At 51.9% G+C, this 13,284-nt stretch overlaps 6 protein-coding genes across 6 annotated transcripts; 2 read left to right on the forward strand and 4 right to left on the reverse strand.

Moving 5' to 3' along the window:
• Positions 1 to 57: 57 nt before the first annotated feature.
• CHC_T00006140001 (hypothetical protein) lies at positions 58 to 159 on the reverse strand. The gene has a single exon (XM_005718241.1). It carries the CDS (start codon positions 157 to 159, stop codon positions 58 to 60), a length of 102 nt encoding a protein of 33 aa, XP_005718298.1.
• A 114-nt stretch (positions 160 to 273) lies between these two features.
• Positions 274 to 1,308, reverse strand: CHC_T00006141001 (hypothetical protein). Its single transcript, XM_005718242.1, has one exon. It carries the CDS (start codon positions 1,306 to 1,308, stop codon positions 274 to 276), a length of 1,035 nt encoding a protein of 344 aa, XP_005718299.1.
• A 2,764-nt stretch (positions 1,309 to 4,072) lies between these two features.
• Positions 4,073 to 4,945, reverse strand: CHC_T00006142001 (hypothetical protein). Its single transcript, XM_005718243.1, has one exon. The coding sequence runs from the start codon at positions 4,943 to 4,945 to the stop codon at positions 4,073 to 4,075; it is 873 nt and encodes a 290-aa protein (XP_005718300.1).
• Positions 4,946 to 5,000: 55 nt separating this feature from the next.
• Positions 5,001 to 5,126, forward strand: CHC_T00006143001 (hypothetical protein). Its single transcript, XM_005718244.1, has one exon. The coding sequence runs from the start codon at positions 5,001 to 5,003 to the stop codon at positions 5,124 to 5,126; it is 126 nt and encodes a 41-aa protein (XP_005718301.1).
• A 17-nt stretch (positions 5,127 to 5,143) lies between these two features.
• CHC_T00006144001 (hypothetical protein) lies at positions 5,144 to 5,242 on the forward strand. Its single transcript, XM_005718245.1, has one exon. The coding sequence runs from the start codon at positions 5,144 to 5,146 to the stop codon at positions 5,240 to 5,242; it is 99 nt and encodes a 32-aa protein (XP_005718302.1).
• A 236-nt stretch (positions 5,243 to 5,478) lies between these two features.
• On the reverse strand, positions 5,479 to 6,738 carry CHC_T00006145001 (hypothetical protein). The gene has a single exon (XM_005718246.1). It carries the CDS (start codon positions 6,736 to 6,738, stop codon positions 5,479 to 5,481), a length of 1,260 nt encoding a protein of 419 aa, XP_005718303.1.
• Between the last annotated feature and the right edge of the window lie 6,546 nt (positions 6,739 to 13,284).

Below are 13,284 nucleotides of genomic sequence, written 5' to 3' on the forward strand. Positions count from 1 at the left end.
AAGAAGTTGAACCGAACTGCAAGGAGGCAAAATCCTTCCGTCCGCTGCACACACTGGTCACCTCCCAGGTGTTCTGACATACGCGAGGCTGTCCGGTGGTCCCGCACATTGATGCTGCTTGTGGCGGGCATTGCCACATGATCGTACTTTTCGCACCATGTCAAGTAACGAGAAGGCAACGGAACGGTTTTGTGAGACCCATACATAAGTGATGACATCTCAGCAACGGGTGTAAGAGCAGAGGTTCGCATATGCTGGAGCTGCGAGTAGAGTCTAGTTCCAGTACTTCGCCGCCCCAGCTCCCCACCGTACAGCTGGCCACGAAGCTTTCAAAGTCCGGGGGATAAGCAGTCTTAATGGAGAATGGATTAAGAAGCCGACCTGTGACATTAAAAAGTACCTAATAGACCTAAACGAAAGTGGTCTGAAGCCGTCGTCCTCAGTGACATCAAGAACGTCAGCAACCTCTGCGGCGATGACCACCTTGCCGTTCATTTTGTCCCAGAGAGGCTCCCCCTTCTCCGTGAGCAGAGCAGCGAGGACCTTGCCCACGAAACGAGGGGACTCAGCATTCCAGAGCGGCAAAATCTCTGGTTGTTGGTCTTGGCCTTGGCGTTGTGCTTCTTCCGCTAATTTTGTGGCTACCTCAAGCAAGACATCTGTGGTCACGAAGCCAGGACAGAATGCAATGGATTTGACGCCCTCCGGTGCAGCAAGTGCGAGCTCCGCAGCCATGCGGTCAATCGCTTGCTTGCCAATAGAATAAACCGGATCAAATAAGCTGGTCATACCACCCCAAGATGTGATGTTAATGATCATGCCGCTTCCATGCGGCTCCATCATTCGAATAGCGCGTGTGGAACATATAAAATTGTTCCTCAGCCCTACGCCGTTGACGCAATCCCAATAGTCTCCCGGGTTGGAGTCTGGATCTGGGACGGATGGGTTTTTTACGCTCTTCTTCCAAAATGGAACCTCAGCGGAACTCGTGAGGAAGTGCACAGCTGAGTAGGCGTTGTTGACAAAGAAGTCCAATTTGGATCCATCCGCTGCAAGACGAGTGGCTAGCTGGGCAAAAAGGTCTTCAATTTGCTTATCATCCGAATGGTCCACGACGAAATAGTCGCAGTTGCCGCCGACTTCTCTGATTCGCTCTGCGATCTCCTCCAAGGAACCCGGACCAGGACCCTTGGTACGACCGGTGATGTAAACGTTGGCACCTTGCTCACCCAAGCCAATGGCTATGCCACGTCCAATCCCCCGAGTGGCACCTGTGACGACGACATTGCGGCCTTTGAGAAGCGACATGGTGCTGTAACGACGTTGCACGAAAGAACGGGGGGGCGGGGCGAGAAGAGGAAACGGGCAGATGGCAGTGAATGCTACCCGTGGCGCGGAGGAAAGAGGCATTTAAAGAGTAGAGGCGGTTGCGGGGCGACAAGGTCAGGTGTATATTTGAGGAGGCCACGAAGTGCATACAACGAGATATGGTTTGTGTAAACAGGGTCTCTGCTCGGAATTGGTGGGGCGAGGTCTTGATGGCATCGAATTACAATTGAATGGACTGTCTGGCAATCCCAAGCCGGGGGCTCGCTGCCACAAGAGGCTCTGTGAGTCCTCAAACGCCGGCTTGACGGATAAAAGCATGTTCCTACTCTCGCAGTATCCGCGTGAGGCAGCGATCATACGAGGGGCGTTCCTCTTTTTCCATCATTTCTGAAATAGTAGCGGCTCACCTTCCGCCTGCAGCTGGAGACTGGAGACCCAGTGATCCCAGCAACTCGCTGTATCCTGCAGTTTGGCGCCCTTCAATCAAAGCACCGTTCCGAGCGACGCGCCCGGCACCAATGCAGATAAATTACTGTACCTGTCCTCTGTGCAGCTCAGCTGACTGATCGCACTGGAGCCTGCCACTGCCATCTCCCGGCTCGCTACCTGCTAGCCGGTCCTCCAAAAGGCATTATTCTCCGCCCTCATACTGCAGCTGCTGGCACCATCATGCCGCCCACATGTGTCTCCAGGTTTCGCGTCTCCAGGTTTCGCGCGTCCCCATCTCCATGTCCTGGTGCAGTGTCTACGGTATCCGTAGACATTGCACCACGCACTGGCATTTCGTGAAGGTATCACTGTTGCCGCGGTACGGTATGTCATCTACGCACTCTGTGTTGTAGTTGTACAAGACTGATCCTCGTGCATACGGTAAGTGTTTCACTCCATGCCTGTGCAAGTGCCATCACAGTCCTTGCACATATCCACATCTCGTACATTCGGTAAATATTTTACTCCAAACCTGCGCAAATGCTATCACAGTCCTTGGACATCCCACATCTCAACGAGGCCCCAAATAATCAACATAACGTATTCACCAAGACTGCTGCCTGCAAAAATGCCGTACCAACGCCTCTAAGCCTCCCCACAAGGGCTAATCCCTCACGTGAATCTTCCATTTGACCTCTGTCCAGCATTCCTTGCGTGTAGGCACTTCATAGGACTCTCCCTGCAGCACGACCTCACACTCCCTGCGTGCCCGCCAAGCGCCGCCAGCGACCGACACAGCAACGGACAGCAAGGTCCCCTCGCACAGTTAGCCCTTCCGTCAAACACGTACTCCGTTTTCGCATTGCACTTGCAGCACTTCCTCCTTCCAGCGTTCCCCTCCAGCTCCCCGCCCCAATTAAACTTCTCCCCCCTCCCACCGCGCTTCCTTGGTACCCCGTGAAGTGCCAGCTCTCGCTCAATCAGTTCCCCAAGTGCTCGCCCAACCTTCTTAAGGTCTGTCTCCGATATACACACGACGTCCGCGCTCTCCACGGCCTCCAGCGCTAGGTGCTGCTCGATGTGCACGCAGAACGCCTCGGCTTCCGCTCGCGAAATCCCGTACGTTTGCATCTCTTTCTTGATGCCCACTAGCGACTTCCGCAACACTGCTTTGTAGATGCAGTTGCGCAGCGGCACCAATTCGCCTGTCACTGTTTCGACGGGCGTGTCCATGCTGAGCTCCTCATGACCGCGTGTCACCGTGACCGCGCATGCGAGCAGCAGGAGGTACAAGAGGATAAAGGGTACACTGGACATTTTGCGAGACCAGAATTGAGAACGATTGTTGAACAAATTTGAAAACCGAAGGGGAAGGTCGGTTGAGGCGCCTGTTACGAGGTTGGGAAGCACAAAGAGATAGAGATAATTCACTCTGCCAGAGAAGATGCATTACTTATGTGGGCGCTTGTCGGAAAGACTGCGGGCCTTGGTCCGTGCGAATTGCCATCGTCCGACCCTGAAAAAGCCTCTGATGGCGTCGCGTGCGTGTCGACCAGCTGCCGTTGGTTTTTCCGTTCACATGCGGGACTATCTAGAGGGGCCCTGTAGAAGTGCGGTTTCGAGGGAAATCTTGCGTTGCGAAGAAGTCGCCAGTCCCTCGCACTTGGCGTTCAGCTCCTATTCCAAACGCAGACAGCTTTTGACGTCATTTGCAGTTCCTTGCCCCGACGAACAAAGAGATACAACGCTTTATGTATGTAGTCGCCCTCTCGCTAAAGGAATCCACGTTTTTCGATGCATAGCAAGCAGCTTATGTCGTGAGGCCCAGTTGTTTGTACGTAAACGCTGCTGACGTTCGTTCTTTGTGGCACACAGTTCGAACATTTTGCCAAAGCGTGAATGACGGTCAATTTCCTGCGCTGTACGCACACAACGCAGTCCCTGGGCACAGCCCCGAACACAGATGCGCTGGATCAGGACAAAAAGTAGTATCCAAAAGGTCCAGCCCGAACGACACCTCGTCTATCACCTGCGCTCAGGTCTACGTTCCTGTGCTAGGGTCGTGATATCCGGGACAGAGATCGCAATGTCCCGTGAACTCCTCGTCACGTTTCCATTTCGGGTCTTCACGGCCTTAAACTCTCACATCCCTTGCAAGCTACCACTAAACCTTCTCTCTGGAAACAATACAAATAGAAATAAAGGTTATTTTACTTCTGAGATCCACACCCCATCATATGTCCGACAAAAGAACCGTCTTTTTGAGAGTTTGCGAGGTAATTAACACCGTGCCAACTCAGGGCACTTCCTTATTCTATTGCGGAAAGTCTGAGGAATGAAAACCAATGACCATGAACGAACGAGCACGGTTCCGCTCCACACCTATTTCATGGCTTACAAGGATTGTACGAATATCACCGACAAGCACATCGCTACGAAGGGGAATGAACTGTGGACTGATTTCCTGGGATTCAGTACACGATAGCAGGCCATGCGTATTCAGTTTGGCATCGTCTCGGACATCCAAAACAATTCCTTTAGCCCCAAAATTCATCGCGATGCTGACGCTGCTGACAGCATTTGGATCTGCATCCACACTCGGAGGCTCAAAGAGATCACTGTTCGTCAAAATCAACCTCTTCGTACGTTTTTGGATCTCCACTCGGCATGTCTTATCGATAACCCCGTAAAAAACCGGAAGCGGGCTCATATCCGGCAGATTCATCGTGAAATATGCAGTCAAATACGTTTTCCGAAAGCCACCTAGGCTCGTACCAAGCGAGAGCTTCACTGCTTCAGCTGGGCAGCCCTTCCCTCGGAGTAAGTCCTCAGCCTTTCTCAGGTTTTCTAAAAACCGCGTCTTGTTGCCTCTATGAAGCAACATCTTCAAAGCCAAGACTTTTGAGTCGCGTACGTCGGACAGTACGTGATCAGCGTGTGATATCAACGACAATTCACAAGATGCCTGATTCTTCGCCACAAACTTCACATCTCTTGAAGTTGCTGTAGTGAAACCAGTATTGAAATCGATAACTCTTCTCACTAGAACTGTAGCACCATTCGTTGAAGCGCGCTTACCGGAATGAACGCTACAAAAGAAAATCGCAACAAGGACAGCATGAAAGAGATAATGCATGCTAATCGGTTTTCTCTCACGGAAGTTTTCCAGTGGCGGCCGTCTCTGCATTCGAACTGTACAATGACTTCCTGGATCAACGCAGAAGACTTAACTTGAAACGGAGATGCACCTTAAACAATGCTTCAGTACCTCTTTCCAAAGGAGAGCTTTAAAAGCAGAGCATCAACAAGAGTGCCACGAAAGGTTCTCTCTGATGCTGCTGCACCTGCAATATGAAAGAATGATTTAACTCTCCGATTTTTTGCGATGAGTCACATCTCCAGCTCCGTAGGGATACCAATTTTGGATGTAGACGATCGGCCGCAGCACGCCTTCATGCAGGGCAGGTTAGGGTCAACATCATAATCATCCATTAGCCGCGTAAAGCTATCCCGCTGAAGACACGATGTCGGGCGGGGCATCTTGCAATTCGTTGGCATTTGCCTTTCATAACGACAGAGAAGCTGACTGTCTGCCTTTGTTGTCTGGGAGCCGAAGCGAGGCGACCGCCATGTAATCAACAAGGTGTGCGCTTCGTCAAAACAGCCTCACGTCAGTCTGCGAGAAATTTGACGGGCTCATCCCTCGTGCGACACAACACTTCAACTTTCCGGTTCTTCTCCATCCCTCGGGTTCCAACCGTACTGCGTACTGTTCCCGTTCGAAAGGAGATTCTCGTCATCATCAAATTGGCGTCGGGTAGGCCGCGGACGGTTCATCTGAAGGGCGGAAGGCATCTGTCCGGCCGCCGCATTTTGATCGTCCGGAATTTCTTGGCGCGCAGGATTGTCTGCCGTGAAAGAGCGAAAAAATCCTCCAAGGACTCCGAGCGCGCCTGCCGCATAAGACCTGATTCCGGACGCCTGCCACGCGCTGCTCCTCGCGGACAGGCCTGCGTTGCTCCTGTTTCGTTCAAGCGCAACGATGAGAGTTTCGGACGGGACTAGATCGAGCTCCTCAAGCATTTTGGGATCTTGGGCTAGATCGAAAACCCGCCGCGGGAACGCCGTTGAGACTAGCAGTGAGGCCGGGGCGCACTGGGTTTCCTCGGATAGCCACGACCGCACCGCTGAGAAGTTTGTAGTTGCTGGGAAGGTCTTCTTGGCCTGGGCTCCGCTGGGGAGTCGCGCGAGGAGTTTGGCTTCGCGTGGGTGGGTCGCGCTCGGACGGGAAAGCTTCATGGACTTTGATTGTGAAGGGAGCGAGGCTGAGACAGGTTCGGATTGTAGCGATGGGGCACCGGACGATTGGCGAGAGAATGTGGGGGAGTCGGGGGTTGCCGCAGACGCTCGCTCCTCTGTCTTCGGCAGAGAAGGACTTGCTACTCCCGTGTGACATTCCGCATGTGTATCCTCCTCCTCCTGATACGCAGCAAAAACGGCCTTGTCAGCGGCCTTGTCAGCCCGCTCTGGCTCTGAGCGGGGTATTTCCGGGACAGTAAGGACGGTGCCGGACACTGTTTTCGTGGCGGCGACGAGGGCGTGGGCGAAGGCTTGCGGGGACACAAAGCCGGAGTTGTGCAGGAGGGTCTCGCCCGTGAGCGGGGCGATGAAGTAGAGGTTGGGCGGGTTGGCGTGGAGCTTGAAGTAGACGGAGAAGGCGGTGAAATTGGGGTTGGCGTCGTCGCTGGGGAAGCGCAGGCAGACGGCGTTGGAAAGGCGAGTCAGGGCGGCGATGGAAGGGTTCGAGAAGGTGAGGGTGTGCATGGAGGAGGTTGCCAGGCGCGAGAGAAGGTCGGCGCTCGATTCGGAGGCAGACGTCGGATGCATGACGCGCGTCGGAGGCTCAACCAGGATGAGCAGCACGCTTTTGCGTGCCTGGCATTGCTGAATGGCGCTCGCCACGCCGTCCGTCGCCCACATCGTAGAGGGGGAGGATCGTTGGTCGGACGTCGGGATGTAGAGGCTGTGGTTTGGGAACAGGAAGGGCGGCTCGAAGCGTGGGCTGGGTGGGGACCGGAAGAGCTACGTATTCTTTCCCAAGACTTGTGGTGGGCGCTGTTGGTGTGGCAGCAACTCACTGTAAGCAAGAGTACCTGTAAGATATACACGTGGGACAGTTGGACAGATTGTATGTCTGGCAAAGTATCCAGGTGTGTGAATCTCAGACAGTGAGTGTCCATTCAGGGATATGCACTTTCAGATGCATGTCCAAGGGACGTGAAGAGCATGAAAGTGCAGTAAAGCGAAGCTGAATTGAAATGCAAATCCCATTTAGTATTTACATTCTGTAGTGTTTTCGAGGTGCGAACGCGAGGAGCTTCGATCTCATGATAGAACTACGAGATGTATGAAGGGGTGCGAAGAGCGGCCGAAGGGCCGGGGTCGAGGGGAATAAATAGAGGTGGAGCGAGCTTCCCTGTGCGAAAGGGAGACTTGCAAGCTTCGGGTATCTCTTTGGTGCCGTCCTCACGTGCCCTCGTCGAGTGCGCGTCCTTCTCCTGTGCCCTCTGACACCAACCCGAACAAGGAGCTTTCCACTCGGAGTACGGGAAATTCGAGACCATCAATTGTTGGGCTCTCCTCCTAGTTATCATACCCCAATTGATGGACTCCAAAGGGTCAAAATTGTCGAGATTATCAAGGCGACGACGCAGCTCATTGAGATTACATGGACGCAGCTCATTGAGATTACATGGACGCAGCTCATTGAGATTACATGGCCACAGAATGCACGAAGCTCATTGGCTACCAGTGAAATAACAGCCAAAATTATTAGAATTTGTATCCAGCCCGTTGGCGATTAGCGCTGACGAGCTTGGGTGGTCCGCTACATATATCTGTTGCGCCTTCTCTTCGCGGGGGTGAAGGAGGCAAGTGGGCTCAGAATTAAAGCGAATTATCGTGCAATTCATTAGCCCTTTTTAAATAAGGGGAAATCGCGCTTATTTTTGAAATAGGACAAGAAGTGAACCTGACTCCTGTTTAATTACCACGACAAAAAAGGTCAGAATTCCAGCTTGTTTCAAAACAGTGGAACAAACAAGACGGGGCACCATCAAGCTCAGACTAAAAGCTTAGCTTATCTTCCATCACCTTCCATCAGCACCTTTTCAAGATATTGTTCCCCACTTCCCCCTTCCAACTCTCCCATGTCGACTGTCGAGGAATATGGAACCGGATCTGTTCCTGCGCCTTCCGACGCGCCTCCCAGTGCCTCACCACAGCATCCTGGCAGCTCCTCTGCACCCGCTGTGACTCTGTCACCCAGCCCCTCCCCGCCTCCGGGCCTCCCTTCGCGCCCACCTCAGCGGTTTGTCATGAACAAGGTCGAGAAGACTTGGCTGCTAACCCAGCTCACGGCGTATAGTGCCCAGGTTCAAAAACTTAAGAAACTAGACGCTACTTGCGCGAGCGTGGCCAACAGTGCGCGATCTCGTCACAATTCGGACAGTGCGATTGTAGCAGAGCAACAGCAGTACGGCATGAGCTGGAGGTGGGCATGTATGCATCGCATATCCCCTGAAAATGTCCGCCACATCGCGAATACAGATTCAGAAATGGCAAAGAGGGTTTTCATCGCATCAGCGACCGGTTCGCCCGAACATGACGGTCCCATATCAGCGGCAAGAGGCGTCCAAAACGACGCACAGCACGTTTTGGACCAGGTTATTTTATACTACAAAGAAGAAGCAACGAAACGGATGCTGACGACGGATGAGGATGCGACCAGAGCGCTCACACGCACCCAGGAATCGCGTGTGGAGAAGGAAAAAAGAAATAGAGAACGGAAGGAAGCCTTCGAGAAGAACAGAAAGCGAAGAAGTGATTTGCAGGAGGCTCGAGAACGTCGTCGAATGGCTGCGGACATTCAGAACCTCCGCGCTCAGACATGTATTGCGAATGCTGCAAGCGCCAGTGCAACGCTGCAACGTCTTCAGAGCGAACAGTTTGGCATCCTCGTCAACCTGTTCGGTCAAAGCGACAATCTTCCACATCAGCAGCCAGAGACCACTCTTCCACCGCCACTTCCCGACGCCCCTCTCACACTGGATCCAGTGTTGTTTGTGCCCCTGTCAGACACCCATGTGCATGCCTCTGCGTCCGCCTCCAACAACACCACCTCCGGGGAGTCTCCTAGGCCCGTAACAGACGCAAGTGCGTCACCAGCACTGCACACGACCGTGCTCACTACGGATGATCATGTTTGAGCCGCGCGCGTCGCGGTACTTGGTCCCCGCCGTTCTCCCTACAAAGTCCTCAATTCGAGCGCCCCTGCTCACCCCGGCCACCTTTCCCTCGCTGCTCCAAAACTCCGCGTCGGCCGTCGCCACCCTCGCGTCCGCCTTGACCAGCACGGGCCGCTTCGTCACCACCACTTCCTTCAAGCTCCCCTGCAACAAGTTAATGTCCAAATCACCTTCAATAAAAACTTTTAAACTGCTCCGGTTTAATCTTGAGGTCCTGCCCAAATTTTCGATTCGCTCCCCGTATCTTCTTCTGCCTTGCTCCCTTATAGATTTTTTTCGGCTGCAGTTCCAATATCAGTACCCCGCCGTGGGCAGGAGCGGCAGCGCGAAGGAGGCGGACTTGTCCGTGGTGGCGAGACGCGCGGAGGAGGCAGCGAGTGTAGGGTTCTCGGAGACGCAGCGCGACGACAGGTCAAACACGAAAGGAAGTCAAAACTCGTACAGTAAACTTTACTTCAATCTGAATCTGAATCCATCCCGGCATGTGCTGCTAGCTTTGCTTCGTAGCGTGACCTGGGCTGAAGCGCGAAACCCGTCCTATCGAACTGCCAGTTAGAAAGCATAGCAGCTGTGTTGTACGCTATCGGAAAGAGATCTTTCTCAAACGGCCAACGCCCTAAAAATATACGGAACCTGTTGTTGATGAAACCTATCCCCCATTCGTTAACCATTCGTTGCCGTCTGATATGTCGATTGTAACAGGTCCTAAACATCCACTCTGTGCTTTCGTTCTTCTTGTATGGAACTACCAAAGCCCCCTTCCCTGCAAAACCCATGTCAGCCATCCCGTGCTGTCCCGAACAAAGGAAATGGTCGGAAGAGCGATAGACGTCCGAACTGGTGTACATGTTCCGATCGCTTTCGGATCCTTTGTCCGATATCTCTACGCGAATAAAGCGCCCAAAAAAGTCGCAAAACACTAACACCGACCACGCATGGGCCTTTTTGTACCCATCGTATGCCCGTTCTTGTTCTGCGCCGTGCCCTGGCCTCCAGCGCCGATTCTTGTTTCCATCCATGAAGAACACACACCTCGGAAATCCTATGATCAAACCCTCCATAGCAGCGCGGTTCCCTTCATCAGGCCATCCAATCAACTTAGGCTGAAGAGAATTGAGACTCTTAAAAGGCGCGAAGAACGTGCCGAAGTAGTTTGACACAGTTCCAACGGAGACGCCATATCGATGGCCAATCCTCTGTACACCAACCCCTCCCTCATTCCCACCTCCGATAACATCAAGACACATGAACAGCATTTCTTGTGTGTCGAGACGACGGCGGCGAGGAATGCGAACCTCTCCTTCATGGTCACCTCTGACATCCATAGCAGCCAACAACGCATCGCAAACCAGAACATGTAGAGCATCGAAATCTTCCCGCGTGAGGTGAACCGTACCTTCAAACAGCAACACGTCTGAGTCTAAGTGACGGATGTTGTCGTACAGAGTAGCGGATTTACGCCTTGCATACGGTGCTTTGGACCCACCTATGGTGTTTCCCCTCCCCGGTCCTTCCTCCTCTTCAGACTCATTCTCAAAATCTTCTTCCACCCCTCGACGATATCCCGACAGAGCTACGCCCTGACAAATCAGGGTTTCCGTGTGAGCACTGGTTTGGCTCATTTGCTTCAGGAGCAAAACGGGAAGGAGGAAGCTGTTGTCTGCCATGATGTTGGAAAAGCTAGAGCTCGTGGTGTGAGGTTTGCTCGTATTCCCAACTTTGCGTCTCCCTGGCCACGTGTACACATAATAGCATTTTACCGTTATTTCAAATCTACAGAAGCCATGGATTTGAGGGCTTGTCTCATAAGGGGAAAATCCTTAATTTAAGAAGGGCTATTGCTAAGGTAGCGACCTTAGCCTCCCCTCGATCGCAACAACGTATACCGTGCCCGGTCCCATCGCTGATTGTACAGCTACGCACACGGTGGCGGGCAAAGATAGTATCCTACGACAAAAATCGCAGATTTTTGTGGAAATTGATGGCCATTTTTGAGCTACTCACAGCACTCTGCCCTTTTGTATCGCTGCAGGGGGTTCTATGGGCGCCTGTACAGAAACACCAATACGCAGCGACAAGCTTCCACAATCCAAACCAACACATCCTGTCCAATTCACTGTAATTCCTGGGCGTAACGCTGTGTGACGTGAGCATAACAAGAACTGGGAGTGCAGGGCTCAAAGCACGTCAATCACATGCTACAGATCACATTGCACAAGCAGCAATTGGGCACTGGTGCTTTCTTCGGCTTGCATGTTCCAACACTCCAGACGTTGGAACAGACACCAAAAACAGATCAGCTCTCGCGCCTGCATTAGATCTCCGCTTCGGATCCTCGTGTACCAATACTTTCTTCCACCTTGTACAGGATTCTCATTGTATCAAAGGTAAAAACATAGCTACGTCTCAGACGCGTATTGAGCCGTGCCAGGGCCCTGATGAGGCGATTGTCGCTGATCGAGACTGATCAACTCTATGACAAGAATTTCGCAAACATTAAAATGGACTCGTACATTTGCACATGAACCCAGACACAAGGTGCAACAGGCACTGGTCATCTCAATTTGAGTTTAGTTGTGCGCAGACCATCTCGATTTGAGCTACTTATTCCGTGTCGTATGCTTATTCTAGCAGTGGATCGTGAGGCCAGCTGATGGGCCCGCGTACACGGCATACATAGGAATGCGTCATTCGGCATATAGAGCAGCTGCTGCTCACCGGGCCAGATGAGATCAATATCAAAATATTTGCGCAAAAAATAAAATGAACTCGTAAATGTACACATGAGCCCAAAGCAAAGTGCGATACCGGCAGCGAATCCCAAGTTGAGATTTGATGAGTGCTGATCGATCGCAATTTTATATTGGATGAGCGTAGGTCATCTAAATTTCAGCTTCCAGTTTCGTAGCTCAGACTGAATTTAGAAATTGATAGTTTGGTCTGTGGGGGGCCGCTCGTACAGTCAGGGCTATCTATTTCGCCTCCAAGTGACCCGCATTCCCAATTGCACATGTTCGGTGCAAACGCATTTAATGTGATAGTGAACACTAGTCTATTCAATATGTGGCGATGGAGATCGCTTAGGAACTAAAGAGAGTTGACGACGGCTCGTTGAGTGTAGAGGCCTTGAATACAGCGGTTGTAAATATGTACAAGCTTCTTCTTCTTTCTTTGATCCTTTCCGTAGGGCGGACAAGTACTTTTCCAAGAAGGGCTCGCCTGTGCGATTGTCCCGCACTTTCCGATAACTACAAGAGCATCTCGGGCTCTTGAAAAGGCTACACAAGCTGCGTTCTTGTTCTCGTAGAACTGTAACAGATTAGGCCTTACCGACCCTTCTTTGTGCGCTAGCACAGTTCTAACCAGAGAAATGACTACGACATCGTATTCTTTGCCCGGTGATGAGTCGAATGTAAGCATTTCAACCTTACTCTTCTGTAAGCCTCTCCTCTGCAAGAGACTGATTATATTGTTCTTCTGAGCATTGTATGGCGTCAAGATTCCAATTCCACTACTCCTTCCTTGCGCACGTGTCCAGCCACTTACCATGTCCACAATAACCTCCGCCTCAAACTCATTTCGATATCCTCCTCCCTCTGTTTTTTGCTCCTCAGCGTTCGGAAATTCGTTCCCAGATACGTGTTGAGTGTCCACAAGATTGACAATACTGAGAGGGATGTCTGTTATTTCATGTTCTATCATTTTACTCGATGTACGTTTTCTGTTCTCCTTCACTGTTCTTGACGGTGTGATTGTAGAACAATGAGCTCACAAGGGTACCGATTGGCTGGTCACTTCCCATTTGAGTGTCGAGAAGAAAACACACCGAGGCGAAGTGTTCCAAATGTCTTTGTGCTGAGTCTCCTTCCCAGTCGGGAACGTAGTTTTTTTGGAGCGGAATGTGAGTGCCTTGTTGAAGAAATGCAATTCCGCTCGTTTGTGACTTGTCCAAGACCTGAAAGATTTGTCGTCAAACGGCTGTAGTTGTGTGCAATCACCGACGAAGACGATGGACGTGCCATGTTCTGGTTCCCCGACAGCAGAAATTATTCGTGAAAGGGTGGCGACAAGCTCTGTCTCTTCTGCATATGCAGCTTCCCCTACGATTATCAAATCGAAAGATGTCACAGCCGTCCAGTCCAGGGCGATTGCCGCTCCGAAAGTGGAGAAAAAAGCTCTTTGCCCGGTCTAAATTTGCTTTTCACTCATCTGGTAGGCA

The sequence above is a fragment of the Chondrus crispus genome, genomic scaffold, assembly GCF_000350225.1.
Source record: "Chondrus crispus Stackhouse genomic scaffold, scaffold_37, whole genome shotgun sequence".
Classification (NCBI taxonomy): Eukaryota; Rhodophyta; class Florideophyceae; order Gigartinales; family Gigartinaceae; genus Chondrus; species Chondrus crispus.

Coding starts and splice junctions, on each gene's coding strand:
- CHC_T00006143001 (XM_005718244.1), top strand. CDS start 5,001: ATGCACCTTAAACAATGCTTCAGTACCTCTTTCCAAAGGAGAGCTTTA.
- CHC_T00006145001 (XM_005718246.1), bottom strand. CDS start 6,738: ATGTGGGCGACGGACGGCGTGGCGAGCGCCATTCAGCAATGCCAGGCA.
- CHC_T00006141001 (XM_005718242.1), bottom strand. CDS start 1,308: ATGTCGCTTCTCAAAGGCCGCAATGTCGTCGTCACAGGTGCCACTCGG.
- CHC_T00006140001 (XM_005718241.1), bottom strand. CDS start 159: ATGGTGCGAAAAGTACGATCATGTGGCAATGCCCGCCACAAGCAGCAT.
- CHC_T00006142001 (XM_005718243.1), bottom strand. CDS start 4,945: ATGCAGAGACGGCCGCCACTGGAAAACTTCCGTGAGAGAAAACCGATT.
- CHC_T00006144001 (XM_005718245.1), top strand. CDS start 5,144: ATGAGTCACATCTCCAGCTCCGTAGGGATACCAATTTTGGATGTAGAC.